The 15,325-nt window shown below is 35.8% G+C and overlaps 2 protein-coding genes across 2 annotated transcripts in view; one reads left to right on the top strand and one right to left on the bottom strand.

Moving 5' to 3' along the window:
- The window catches only part of SLC5A12 (solute carrier family 5 member 12), a 45,652-nt gene extending 44,073 nt beyond the window's left edge, over nucleotides 1-1,579 (top strand). The window contains exon 15 of the mRNA XM_024764729.1: nucleotides 1,114-1,579. Coding sequence (XP_024620497.1) covers nucleotides 1,114-1,266 — 153 coding nt within the window. The 3' untranslated portion in view covers nucleotides 1,267-1,579. The remainder of the gene's footprint in view (nucleotides 1-1,113) is intronic.
- A 10,411-nt stretch (nucleotides 1,580-11,990) lies between these two features.
- Nucleotides 11,991-15,325, bottom strand: part of ANO3 (anoctamin 3) — a 397,425-nt gene continuing 394,090 nt past the window's right edge. The window contains 1 exon segment of the mRNA XM_024764654.1: nucleotides 11,991-12,440. Coding sequence (XP_024620422.1) covers nucleotides 12,258-12,440 — 183 coding nt within the window. The 3' untranslated portion in view covers nucleotides 11,991-12,257.

Genomic DNA, 15,325 nt, shown 5'->3' with positions numbered 1-15,325 from the left:
CCACCTGGGGCAGCACTGCTCAAAGAGCAGCAATCACTCAATGAGTTACTATGGCAACCGGTAATTCCAAGACCTTGGAAGAAGCACTGTTTCCTGTTGGAGTTGCAACGGGTCTTATCTGTGTCTGTCCTCTCAGCCTGATTACAGGCAGGCATTTTTTTTTCTTTTTTAGTGAGGGCTTATTATTGTTCTTTCAGACCCAGATATTTTACTCTTTCAGTACTTTAGGAGAGAGACTCTTTGCCCTTATCACAACTCCTAAGATGTCATTTGTTTTCCTTCCTCAAAACACCATAATAACATGTATGTGAAGTAAAGCTGAGTTTCATAGTTTTGCCATGAGGAGAGCATCACCTTGACAAGGGCTCAGAATGGGAAGGCAATCTATTTGCTGAGAAGACAGCCAGCAAAGCAGTGTATTGTTTGGATAAATGGATTTTGAGGAAGTTCTAGAAGGAAAGAATCATGTTATTTACTGCTTTATAGACTTACCTTCCCAGGTCTGAGTTTCCTGGAATAAATGAGAAATCCTGTTAAGGCAGGCAGCTTCTGTTCTCAAGGCTGAGTCGAGAGTGGGAGGGGGCACTTAGTATGTCATTACTGGGCTCCTTTGCCAAAGGCTAACACTGAGCAGCCTCCTGGGAAGTTTGCATACAGGGACCCCTGTTGTAACCAGAGGCCTTGCTGTTCACAGGAAGGAGGGGGGGCCCCCCTTCTGAGACACAGGTTTGTCTCTCCTCAGGAGGTAATACTACTACCTCACAGGACTGTTGCACTAGATATATAAACCTCTTCACACCTCTTTGATGTATTGTGAATGTTCAGTAAATTGTTCTTTCTGTTTTTATGATCATTAGAAGTAATACCTACATGGATTGAGGCATCAAAATTATCAGTTAGGAAGTGCCTTGGGTCAGTTATTTGTACTTATTTTCATATCTATCATTTCATATTTATCTATCATTTATTTATTTCATGTTTATCTATCATTTAGTTATTTTCATATTTATCTATCATTTTTTTCCAAAGGGAGAGCCTAAGCAAGATTCCCTCAGTTTGATTTGGAATACATTAAGACTATCCCACTGATACGTGTCTTTCCATTTTCCTCAGGAAAACCTTGAGAATGGCAGTACCTGGAAACAAGGGGCTGAATCTGTCTTACGAAACGGCCTCAGGCGAGAAAGCCTGGTCCATGTTCCAGGCTATGATCCCAAGGACAAAAACTATGACAACATGGCTTTAGAGAAGATTACCCATTTCTAAGGCAACACACACATGACACACACACAGCCCACATACTTCTTGCCCATTGGTTAGTAGACTTCCGTACTTGCCCCTGCTAGAAGACAGGGATGTCTAATATGTATTTACACTTATTCAAGACCACAAATAACATGACTGTTCCCAAGAATATTCTACAGGTTATTCTTTGGAAGACCCCACTTTCAGGTGAGAAAAAACAGCCAAGCGTTAAATGCCCGGCAACTTCCTTTTTGAATAAACTAGGGCTTGACTTCATCATAGTGCAAGAATCAGTCTCCTTGCTTTGTGTTATAATAAAACTTCAGGGATTTTGTTTGTTGGGTTTTTCTGTAGTTTTTTTAAACCATCAAATATGTTGGAGTTTGCAGGAGGGGAGATACATATTAAATGCTTCTCTGCCACTGCTGATAAGACAAGGGAATGGCATCCACCCCAGCACCCCCCTTCACATATAAGTGAACTCATGTCACATCCCTGCATCCTGCAGGTGCAGTTAGAACACTTAACTGCTTTTTTTGTTTTGTTTTGTTTTTTTGCGGTACGCGGGCCTCTCACTGTTGTGGACTCTCCCGTTGCGGAGCACAGGCTCCGGACGCGCAGGCTCAGCGGCCATGGCTCACGGGCCCAACCACTCCGCGGCACGTGGGATCTTCCCGGACCGGGGTATGAACCCGTGTCTCCTGCATCGGCAGGCGGACTCTCAATCACTGCACCACCAGGGAAGCCCAGAGCACTTAACTGCTTTTGATCCCTCCCCCCAACCCACCCACACACCTTTAAGTCCTCTTCCAGTCATTCTTTCGATTACAGCTGTCCTGACAAAGTCTTGAAATTAATTTTGCTCAGCAAAGGGGAGGCTGGTATGTTTGGTAAGTAGGAGTAATTATAACTAAATACTCTGCTCCCTTTGTGTTTTCAGTGTAGTATTTCTTCTTCCCTTCTATCACCTTACAATGAAAAATTCAGTCTGTGCTCAGTAAGAAGTCTAGAGTCTTTCTCTAGGGCTGGGTAAAGAGGAAAGGCACATCCTATAGGAAGCTGTTAGGACAATATTGTGTAAAAGAACCTTGCAGATAGCTTACCAGCCCACAGGGGATTTCAGTAGCCCTAGGGTCTTCTTTGGTGCCAAAGGCTTTGTCCACAGGATTTCTACTCTGTTTGTTCAGCTCACACCTGAAATCTCAAGCATTCCATCAGGCTAAGGTGACAGAAGTAAAGATCTTAGTAGTTGAACTCTAGAAAATAATTGCTAAAGTTCTGGAGTGAGAGGGGACCACAGATCAAGATCTGAATTAATAAATGGAGAGGCAGTGAAAGCTTTTTGAAAGAAGCAAAGAAATAAAATCCTTAAAGGGTAAAAAAGAACCAGTGCCATATGGGCTAGATCAGAGGAAAGATAGTAGGAAACAAACCAATATCTCAGTGTCAGGTATATTAGGGCAGGTGACAGATATTTATTTTGGTGGCCAGGTAAGATCAAGAGGCCTAGAAAGAATATGTGTCAGCAAAGTAAGAAGAAACGGTCCAAATAGGCAGGGATAAGGAGTCCCAAAGGCTGGGTGGTTTAAATGTTACCCAGAAGGAGAAAACTTTAAGAGAAGCATGAGATAGGGGAAAAATTTTTATGAAACTGGTGTTTATTAATAGGGAGAGAAGGTAAAAAGAGGGGAAAAATAATCAATAGAAGAATTTTAAAAATAGCTGGAGTTTATAAGCCACAGTCCATTGCTTGCCTTCTCTTCTCCAGTCTCAAAGAGGAGAGGAAATAATAGGAGAGGAAGAGAAAATTGGGCTGTGGTTTACAAGAGAAACAAGAAAAATACACTCTGAAAAAGGAGGAAAGAAGTGAAAAGGGAGTACACTGAGGAAAATACCTGAAAATGAGAAGGAAAAGAATTTCTAAAAACGTTTTTGAGGTCCAGCAAGTTAATGAAGGTATTGATCTAAGTATTTGCAAATTGAGAAGTGTAATTACTTTCCAAATGATTTAGGACATTTTTATCAATTAGAACTTCAGAAATACATTAGATGAGTGTTGAAATCTGGGCCAAACCTCACTGTCTTGGTCAATATGATAGAGAAGGAAAAAAAAAACAAAACCCTGAGGATAAGAATTAGATTAACAGTAGCTATATATATATATATATACACACACTATATGTATATATGCACTATATATATAGTAGCAATATATATGAAATTTATATATATATATATAGTAGCCATATATATATGAAATTTGGAATACAACTTTCACTTGGAATTCCACAAAACCAAAATGTACCGTATAGTTTTTCATTTTACTCACAAATTATCCTACAGATATTTCACTAGCTCAGTACTTTCCCAGAAAGTTTTTTGGATACTTTTTCTTTTTCAGTCACTAATTTTTTCACCCGGAGCGTTATCAAAGCATAAAATGACTTGCACATGGAAAAGAGTACTGTATTATTATAAAAATATCATGTGATGGAACCTATGGCATTCTGAGGTCACATTTCAGAGCTTTTAGAGGTCAGTATAGGTATCCTGCTTGATTCTTCCTGATTGAACAGATGCAAAATCTACCATTTTAGCTAGAGAGCAGATGGGGATCCACAGGGGAACCATCTTCCAGAGTACGTAGAAACTACACTTGCTGTGTAGTGAAGCAGACGGGAACTACAAGGGCAGAGTCAACAGATTTGCCCAGTCAGTCATAGCACACCTCTCCTCCCTCACTCCTCCCTAGGGATGTCAGCTCAGAGTTGTGTCAAGGCCGCAAGTGCAGTACAAAGTCTGTCCAGGGCTAAGTTCAAAGCCATAAAAATGGGTTAAATTTGTGGTTGGTTTTATCACAGAGTGAACAGGGATATTTTCAATAAGAGGGGCAATGAATGATGAGTTCCTAGGGTGGCCTAAAATGTGCCAAACTTGATGCCAGTCTCTATCTTTTAAACATACTCACAGATATGGGTAAAAATGGAACCGAATGACCTCAATGCCTCTTTCACTCATTCGGAATGAATTCGTTTTGATGACTGACATTCTCTTTGTCACCATTTGGAGCAAGGAGTACAGCTTATTGACTGAGGTGAAGGATTGGAGTCAAACGGCTTCAGGTTCAAATGTAAGCTCTAACAAAAATTATCTTGGTAATCTTGGGCAAGGCTTTTTGAACTTTACTTTATTCACAAATTAAAAGGAGCAAAAATTGTCCCTACTTAATGGGATTGCTGTGAGGATTTACAGAGGTAATCCTCTAAAGTAGTTAGCACGGTGACTGACCCGCATGGAACACTCAACTCTTGTTAGTCTGCAGTATATGAAGAAAATGGTATCCATTCCAGTATTCATTTTAAGTTAAATTGGTTCGCTGTTTCCCTTTAAGATTTTCAAGATACTGGTTTAGTATATGCATTACTGAATTAATTTGAAATTAGAGATAACAAGATAAACATAATGTATTATATAAATTAAAAATCATGTCACATATTTTCAAACAGTAGCTCTTTTAATGCTGAGTTTAAATAAAATATGATTTTCCAGAGAGTAACTTTTCTGAAGATCTTAAATTCTCGAAAAAGAAAAAAATAACTACTGTTATAAAGATAGACAGGTTTTATTACTGAAAAGTGCAATATTCATATCTATGATTTAAGTACTACATTTATAAATGTAAACCTTGATAAGTAAACAGCATCTCAACCCAAGTTTGCCACTCAATGCACAGGTAATGGCAACTGTGATTCTCTGAACAACAATGGAAGGGGGAGGACTTTTCCCTTTGTGTAATTCAAATAAATTTTCTTTAATATAAATTTCATTGTTTTGTGATTTTATATGGTTATACCATTTCTTTCTAAAGATAAAAACAAATAAACCACAGACCAGGGGGCTTTGTGAACAGTATTTCAAAGAGAGTATTATTGAAATATTTTTATGGTATTACAATCTTAATTAAACACTATTGCAAAGATCAGATCAGAAAATAGAAAACACAGAGGAGTCTCCCTTTAATTGTTCTTTTAGAAATAAATTCTTTTAAAATACTAGACAGTTTAGCTCTCCTTCTGTACATTTGTATATTTAGAAATCTCATGGCTCAATCTCAATATTGTAAGGTAAATAGGTTTTCTGTAGAGTTAACCTCTTTTATTCAGCATTAATAACCTTGAAGTATTGATATAATCGATTTTCAAACAAATAAAATTTAACTGATATTACCAATGATGTATATTAAAATGATACAAAAATTTAAATTAAGCAAGCGTAACTAGTAATTGATTGTAAATCACCTAATGGGTTATTTTAACTGTAATTCTGGGAAAGAGTTAATGCCATTATTTCCTCCTCCATTCCAATCTCCTGACCAAACCAATCTAGATTTGTAAACACCTATGTGAATAACAAACACTCATAAGCCCAACTTTCTTTTACTGCACTTTTGGTATTTGAAATATCAAGCTATCTTCACAAGACAGATGTAAGGTTGTAAATGTTTGGCTACTTAATCACAAAATGGCCCTCACTTGGGATGTCAGTATATCAGTGGCTCTCTCACTATACTCTCATGACAAATTAGAAAAATAATCCTGCTCTATAATGGAAAATATTAGTTGATAATGATATTTCTGAACATCAACAGGAAATTTAAGATGATATTTTTGTATTTCCAAAATTGTATGCAGCTTTCTCATAGAGCCCTGGAATACCACTAAATTTAATACTATATTTATATAACTAGTTAATTTTAGAAAAATGCCTATAGAATAAGTATAGATATATAATTATTTTAATTATTTCTTTTAAAAATAAGTGCAGATTGAAGTGCATTCAAGTGATTAATGTGAATATTCTCTACAGGGTTAGGAGTGGGGTGCAAAATAGTTATTTTCCCTAAAATCTTTTATTTAAACAATATAGTAAGGCAGGTCTACCAAGTGACCAAGTAAACATATGTCAAAATAAGGTTGACATATTGTTATATAACATGACATTTTTTTCAGTGTTTTTGATAATGTCTATAACATTTGGGCTACCCAGGGCTTCACACACACACACACACACACACACACACACACACACACAAGTAAACATTAAGAAGATTTTATGACAATACAATAGGTTACTATATATCAAGAAAAGCAATATACAATGGTGATATCATTTATGGACTTGACCTATTTGTCCTCAGGAATTTCCAGAAACAACAATTCATCTGTTTTTTAAAAATGTTATAGCAAGTGTGTACACAGGTGTTCATAACACACAGTTCTTAACTATAGAGTCTGCTTTGACACATTTGAAAAACCAAGAATAATTTCATGTAGTGTATTGATTTCATGCCCCCTAATGTAACTGCCATGTAAGAAAATTAATGATCAATCCCGAAATTGCTTATTTGTAACAGTATAATACAGTCAGGCAGAATTTGTAGAGAACTGAGCAATTAGACCATGTTATTGACTGATTCAGAATCTACATTATAAAGGTTTATGAATCTTTATTGTTCAGTTCTTTCAATAATGTTGACGAAGACACCATCTAAAAAATTGATTCAGTTGATTTCAACAGAGCAAAGAGCTTCCTTAAATTGGCTTTAAAATTTCTTATGAGAGTTTGGAAAGAATGTTTTTAATGATTAACAATCGGCATTGTTAAGATTCATATTTTTAAGATTTTCAGAGGAAATATTGAGAGTAAAAGGAAAAAACTCAATGTTTATATAATCATCTGGCTAAATATATGGTTGCAACATAATTTCTCATATTGAGAATGAAAACACTTGGAGAAATCCAGTCTGTCTCTTCTGGCCTTCCCCAAATTCCCTCTTCAATTACTCTAGTCTTCAAGGACTCTAATAGTTCTTTCCTACTTGAAAATTACAATATAGAGGCCAATAACCACCTGTCCTAGGAAGATAAAATTTCGCACTTATTTTAAGTGCATTTTCATCTTCAACACTGAAAATTGAGATGTTTATTCTTTGGCTAGAGTTGTCACTGAAATCTAAGCTTACTAGATTTAGCTTCATAAGTCTTAAAATAGACAAGAAAAAGAAAAAGGAAAACAAGACAAAAACCTTTCATTTCTTCTTCACGTTAGAAGATTAACTAAATTGCAATTGTTTCTCAGTCAGAAAGAAGGCAGGGTGTGCTGACTGCAGATACCGAATAAGAATCCACAAAATAGACATTTTTACTTTGGTAGGAAAGTCTCTGTGTACCCCAACACACCAACCCCAAAACATTGCTTCCACAATTACCTTTGCCATCAGAATTTTCTGGCCACTCAATCCCCCTCTTCTCACTTAGAGAACAGCATCAAAAATTTACAGCGGGTCAAAATCAGTGGGAAAATCTGCTCACACTGCTTGTTAGAAAAGATACTAAATTTGGTCTAAAGTGTTTACCTGGTGGCATTGAGTGGCATTGACAAAATAATTATAAAGGTTTTGAGGCAGCTTAAATACCACAGCGGGGCTAGCCATCCACATGACAATTATTCTTGTGGGGAATATCTAAATGGATCTCATTCCGTTTTATTTTTCAACTAATAAATATAGGAAATGTTTGCTTTCTGAAAAACAGAGCAAAGATACTGCTTTTCCCACAGAAAGAGTAAGAACTGAGATAGAAATAAATATTCTGAAGAAGTCAATGCCAGCATATGCCTGAAAATCTCATCCCCTTCCTTCTTAGGAAAAGAGGGAAAGCAGAATCGACCTAGCTGACTGTCTAGTGTACAAGGCTCCCACTTTGGGATAGTTGTACATGGAACAGTAGTTTTTTTCTAGGGAAAATGTGCTGGAGCACACATTGGTAGTCATAAAGTTGTAAGGTAGGATGTATAGGCTTCTTCTCCCTGATGGTAGATTTTGATGGTCCAGGAAATTGAATCTGGTCTCAAACAATGAGTCTCCTCTCCCAATCTGTCTGCTTTATTTTACTTTCTTGAAAAAGATGCCTTAATGTGAAATGTGGCTAGGATGCAGTGGCTCTAATATTTGCATTCTCCAGAAAGAAAACCATCAAATGTGGTCGTGGGTGTGGTTTCTGAGATGAACCCAGATAGCAAGTACTCTTGAAGGTAACTTAACAACACCACAAGTATGTAAATCCTAGCTAGCAAGAACCTAAGCTGATCAATGATTCAAGCTAAAGCCCAATCAATTTTCCCTTTGGACTATGTTTTGTTGGCACATTTCATTTTGAACAGAAATGTCTGTAGGGGAATGCTCACCTTTCCATTAGAAGTTGAGTTTTCTAGGCCATTCCTAAAATGTTTTCTTTTCACCTACTGAGGATAACAGGAAGGACATAAGATGTTAACTGATTCCCTGGATAAAATGTACAACTATTCCCAGAGTTTGGTATAATACTGTGACTTGGGGGAAAATGGAGTGAAAATATCTGATGACTCTAACAGGACTGAGTTGGGCGTATCTCACAGAGAATAAGCACTCACCGGTTCTTACATAATAAAAAGAATTCCTAGTCATGTGTATGGATGCATACGCACACACACACATACACACACACACGCATACACACAAACACACCCTGGGTCTACATCTCCCTGTCCCCAGTTGACAGACTAATCAATTCAGCCTTATCAGTTAAGCAACTCTACACAACCTGGATTTTCAACTTTGACCATCAAGTTGATAAAAAAATGGGCAATTTGGTAGCCTCATATCGATAGTTGGCCCAATATGTCCTCTTTCCTTGGCATGAATTATATCTGCTAAAATTCCTGTTCCAGGGAGATTTTGATGGTGATTGATAGAGCCAGCACAAGTGTGAAAAAAGAAAATGCTGTGTGACAGAAGAACTGATCAAGCTTCCTCCCCCAACTTTGCGAACACAAAGCATTATTAGGATCAATGTGATACTCCACCTGCACTTTATGTGCAAATGCCTTGACGATGACAATGAGCTTATCGGAAGACACAGAGTCAAACCCTTTCAAGAGTGGGGAAGGGCCCACGAGAATAGGAAACTACTGCCTTGGAGAGCTAAAGAGTGAGCGATCCCCTCTCTCCATACATGCTCAACAAATCCCAACTTAATACTTAAAAAACAAGCAGGATTAAATTTAACATGCAGATTACAGGAAAAAATACCATATCACATGAAAATTTATTGAGTGAAAAAGATTCCTTTTCATTGCATTATACAACAGATAAGAGTCATTCTGGAAGAATGTGCAGCATTCAGAAGTTGTATCTCATCATGCAGTCACTCAGGAGCATTTTATCTCAAAGTGCGTGCACAGACTCAGACAACTGCAAACTAGTTCAGCTATGACCTAGAGCGATTTCCCACATACTGTACTATGAAAATGCTTCAGCTTTGTGCAACTTGTCAAGGCTGACTGCATGCACATATATATATTATTTATTTGTTTGAAAAGACAACAATTTAGAATAAGAAAATATATAAGCAGCATTCATGTAATACAGATTTCCTGAGAATAGTGTGTGTCGTATAAATCTTTGAGAAATAATTTGTATTCATTTGAAAACCATGATATAAAACATTTCTCTCAATTAAAGCAGAGTCTTCTAAAACTGATATACCCATGAGGGGCTGTCAAAATTTTGATGTCAACAATGAGGAAGGCATAGCTAGATTCTACTGCATTGTTTCACAAAAGGAAAATTTCAGATAATTTTTTCATTGTTTCTCTATTTTTCCATCGGTTTCAAAATATATCAGAGAAAGCATTTTCTAAATCAATGTATTGTAATTTTTTATTAAAAACACCTTTCTCTTTTCATGTTTTTCTCTCTAGTAATCGATATGGTTATATAAAAATAACTCAGAAAGAGAAGAATTCTCAAGGACAGAGCTATCATTATTCTTTGCTATAAGACAAATGTCTTTGTCTGTGTCCCTAATGTAGAAAGGGACATAAATGTCAGGTTCATTCATGTCTTCAACAGGCATAGAGAGTATTTATCCTCAGGCATGTGTATACATTTAACTAACAACAACAAAAAAGGAAAGGCAGATGCTACAAAAATGGAGGCGCTCAAAGCTCCTTCGCAGAGTTAGTAGAATTAGTTGCTATGAATAAGCAGATGGCAGAAACAAAACCTCTCTGGAATCTGAATGGAAGAATCCCTTGTGGCAAGGGAGTGGGAGGGAAATCTAGAGTCTGAGGTTCTTCCCCTTGTTCAGTCAGAGGGCAAGCAGGGAAGCGAATAGTTCTGACAAAAACCAATCAACCAACCAACAACTATAATCTATCAGCTTTTCCCTGGAGTGAAAGAAGGAAAGGTCAAAAAAAATTTCAGTGTTAAAATTATAAAAATAGTTTTCTAGTTAAGAGAAACTTTATACTTTTCTTGCTAGAGAAACCCTTGCATATATATTACAAAGTAGCTTTATTCCCATTGGGTTTAATCTGATCTTTATAAAATTTGGAAATAACTGTACTTTTTAAAATTGCACAAAAAATAATCACATATTTGTATGATTATGTATTCCTCATCCCATTCCCAGGGGAAGAAAACTGAGATTAGCTTTGTTTTGCAAGAAAAAGTGTCTTGATTTCTACCATATATTTTCTTAATTCAACTCTTCTCTTCATTCCCATCCTGCTCCCATAGTTTATGCCTCCACCAGACTTTCTTTAGTTGAATGCGTCATCATTCCTACAACATCAGCCTGTGAACATTCACACTCACAGATACAGAGTTCAGAGAAACAGCAACTCCACAACAAAGCAAAAACGATGTCTTGCACAATTAATTTGACTTTGTTTCTGGTGAGTTTTCAAAAATAAACCAAACCAATCTACCAAAGAAATAATAACAGAAAACTCCCTTCAGTGATGAAAAGAAAGTAAAACTCAAAAAAAGTATGTTTTTTACAAATAATATAAATTTATATTCATGCATTGTTTTCATCAGCTCAGGAGCAAGAGTGCACATTGTTGGAAAAGCTTAAGTGTTGCAAAGCATCTGGCTTCTGTTTTCCTGAATAAATAAGCCACAATGGCGTACTGTGTAACTGGTCTCAGAGCTGCATGAATTGTAACTTGCATTCCATATTGTTCAGGTGCAAAGGTACAAGGAAAACCAAGATATTTACAGCATTTCAAGTTATTCTGTGAGAGTGTTGTAATAAATCAGGGAGGTGGAAATTAAATATACTATAAAACAGCTTTCCACAGTAAAATATGGATTCATCATGTTCCAAATGATATGAGAACACGCATCCATATTTTAGAACTCTGTGGCTCTATTGGCATTTAGCAAAAAAAAAAAAAAATGCAGTAAAACTGAATCTGCCAGTGATAAAACAGATTAGAATGTAGCCAATGCAATAGAATATTATTTCAATGAATGGTATTCTTTTTGGAGTCTTAGATTTTTGGTTTGACTACTAAAGATGTGCAACTCTTCAACTGCATAGTCAGTGTAAAGCAGCATAAATTCCCTGTGGCACAGATCCAAAATCTCAGCAAGAAATAAGGGAAATTTCTATGAAACAGTAAGCTGAAGGGACATGGAGTTCAGGCAGCAAAGGTAATAACTGATTTGCCATTTCTTGTAAGTATCTCAACTCAGCCTAAGGTTCCAAAGACATCCAAAGATTAGTATGTGGGTGAGGACCACATGATACTTTAAGTCATGCCTGGCTTGTGTACATTTACATGGAAATCTGTCTCTAGAAACCTAATCATCACCCTTCCTATTACACTGCGGCTGATGGAAGGTGGAGGTTTCCAAACACACAACTCCCTGAGGCTGGTTCTGAGAATTAGATCCTGGCTTCCTGCAATGTCAATTTAACCATTTTTTTTAAGGTCATGGGTCATTTGTTTTCTTCCCTAGAAGCCTGGATATCTCAAATCCCAGAGATGGCTGTGATGCATTTCCAAGTAACATATTACACATATGTTTTGCCAGGTATGCCTTCCTCCTAGATCCCACCTAGAATTTGAAGTTGCCATCATGCCCACTAATGGTATTGCCCCTGCTGGGCAACAGGTATCAACTAAGGCCATTCATGGTGAACAGGGTGACCACTTTTTCTCCGTTGTTGTTGCAAATGTTCTAGTTCAGCCTCATACATCATTTCTTGGACTAAGTACTTCTCCCGTCGTATTCGGTCATATAGATTCTTTGGTACATCTGGAATCAGGTAGGCGATGAATGACTTGATTCCAAAAACAAGGTGCTGAAAATTTAAGAGAAGAAAGTACATTTTCAACGATTCTGAAATGTTAATTATTAAACAGAAGTCATGAACAATGTTGCATTTGCCTTACAATCAAGCATCGGAACTCAGTATGTTCCATCTAGAATATTAATATTTTCAAAATTATATTGGGAATACAATTATTGCCTTCCATCACATAAGTATTCCAACAAAGACATGTTGATGTCACCTTATAAACATTGAATGAATCTGAAATTCACACCTATAAAAACCTCATATATTATGCAATACTGTTATGATATGCTTTGTTATACACAGAGAGATCACGTACAGGGACAATCCTTGTTCGATAGATTATAATACACGGTGTACAAAACACACAGAATACAGTCCTGCCTGTGATGCTGGATTTGGACTCAACCCCCAGCACATACATGTTTCAGAATGTCTACTCTATTGAAAGCATATGTTATTATAACTGCTCTAAAATATCTTATCTCTATTAATTATTTATTCTATGATAAAAATAGATTTAAAAAATAAACTGATAAAAGTATTGTATTTAATAAAAGCAGGGACAAAAATCAGAAGGTAATACACCAGTGGTTAAAAGTACAGATGCTGACTGAGACTGCCTATGTTTGAACCCTACTCTGACACTCATTAGTTGTGTAACCTTATGCAAATCACCTATGTTCTCTATGTCTCAGCTCTAAAGTGATTCTAATAATAGTGTCTCTTAAAGGTTGGTATAAAAATTAAACAAGTAAATATATTTGAAAGGAGCGCTTCGCACAGTATAAGCACTACTTAAATATTATCTCCGACTATTATAAATGCATCCTATTTCTTTTCGCATGAACAATAAGTCTTTTAATTTCTCATGAAAGAAGAAAAATCTGATTGACAGACTTAGGATGATCTGTAGAAAAGAACCCATTCACCTAAAGGACTTTGCGACAGTAGTCTCTACGTGGAAAGGAAGAAGGCACTTTTAACTGGGCTTGCTATATGTGTCCCAGGACTGCACAGTATTGATAGATCATAGAAAAGCAGGTCATATTTTCCCATAGAGAAGCAGATCAAGAGCTTCTTTCCTGACCAAATATTTGATATTCACAGAAACAGCCAGCAATGTGACTCAAGAGTATAGATATAAAAATTAAAAACATTTGTTACAAATTAAATTAGTAAGAAAGAATATGCTCCAAGTCCTATACGATAGTAATAGAGAAACCTATAAACTGATTCACAGAAAGTGTGATATGCAAGGAAGGCTTAATATTAAAAAGGAGATCTATTTTTTTTAAAGCTAGCGTTTGATACCCATTTATCAAGAAACGATCATAACCAATCATCTTAAACAAAAAACCTACAGTAAATATCATACTTAAAAAAAAAAACAGAAGTATTTCCACTGAAGTTGGAAAAAAGACATGTTTGTTCACACCGCTGCTATTCAACACCATATTGAAGTTTCCAGCAACACAGTAAGGCAAACAAAAGCAATGAAACATAAACCTTGGAAGTAAACATACAAAACTTTTGTTATTTGCAGCTGGTATTATCATTTGGAAAGACAATCCCAACCAATTTAACAGACAGAATACTAGAACCAGTAAGATACTTAAACAAGGAGGTATGCTCATCTTAGAAAGATTATTTGTATTCCGGCAAAAATCAAGCGAATCATATAATGAAGTTTAAGACAGTACTCATAGCAGCAATAAAAATATCTATAAAGTTTCTAGAAATAAAAAGGTACAAATAAGTAAGAGAATATTTAAAAATCTATTAAAGGACATAAGAATGATTTGAATAAATTCTACATTCATTAATGAAACAGCACAGATTTTGTAAATAAGTCAAAATTTGATTTCTACAAATGTAATTCTAACCAAAGTCCTTGCTCAATGTTCAGGGGAACCTGAAAAATGACTTCTAAAATTTATATGAATGATTAATAACTCCAAATAGCTAAGATAATTTTTTAAAATAAGAGCAAGTGTGGCAGGATGGGTGGTCACTTGCTTTATCAGATATGACATATTTAAATATTGCATTTAAATAGTGCAATAGTGATCCAGGAACAGACAAATGGAGTGATAAGTCAGAATACTGAGGCCAGAGATACACACATGACTACATAGGAACTTGGAATATTACAGAGATGGATTTACAAATCAGTGGATAGATAATAGATGATTTAGTAAATAGCAGTACAAAAATTATTTCATTATATAGAGAATAACCTTTTCCCTCAGACTCTATAAAAACTCCTGTTATTAAAGACATGTGATAGGTAAGACTGTAAAGTTAATAGTAAAAAATGTAGTAGAATATCTTTTTGAACTGGAGATAAGGAAAATGTCCTAAATAAGCTATACAAAATAAGCACAAACCATAAAAGGAAAACAATGATGCGCTTGACTACATCAAAATTGAACATTATCTGCTTACAGATAAAGTTAATAGGTTATGGACAATGAAAAGATATCTGCTGTGTATATAACTGGTGAAGATTAATATGTAGAATATATAAGGAAATCATAAAATTTGGTAACTCAACCAAAAATGGTTCAAGGTTATAAATTTACAAAAAAATGAAGCCCAAATGGCTTTCTAGTACTAAAAGTGATGGTCAGTGTCATTAGTAAACAGACTAAAACAAAAAAAATTAAAGCAAAATATTACCTTACTCTTATACAACTGCAAAATGTTAGAAATTCAGATACTATGACAATCTGGTGAAAATCCAAGAGAATTTTGAAGAGCAATCTGTTGGTATTACATGAAACCGAGTACATGTATAAGCTAACAATTCCACACCTGAGTAAGATACTCCTTAAAAACCCTTAAATATGTTTACAAGGTAACATGCCCAAGATTCTTTTTTTTTTTTT

This window comes from Neophocaena asiaeorientalis, unplaced genomic scaffold (assembly GCF_003031525.2).
Source record: "Neophocaena asiaeorientalis asiaeorientalis breed wild unplaced genomic scaffold, Neophocaena_asiaeorientalis_V1.1 scaffold230, whole genome shotgun sequence".
Lineage (NCBI taxonomy): Eukaryota > Metazoa > Chordata > Mammalia > Artiodactyla > Phocoenidae > Neophocaena > Neophocaena asiaeorientalis.
This window is presented reverse-complemented; position numbering and strand designations above follow the sequence as displayed.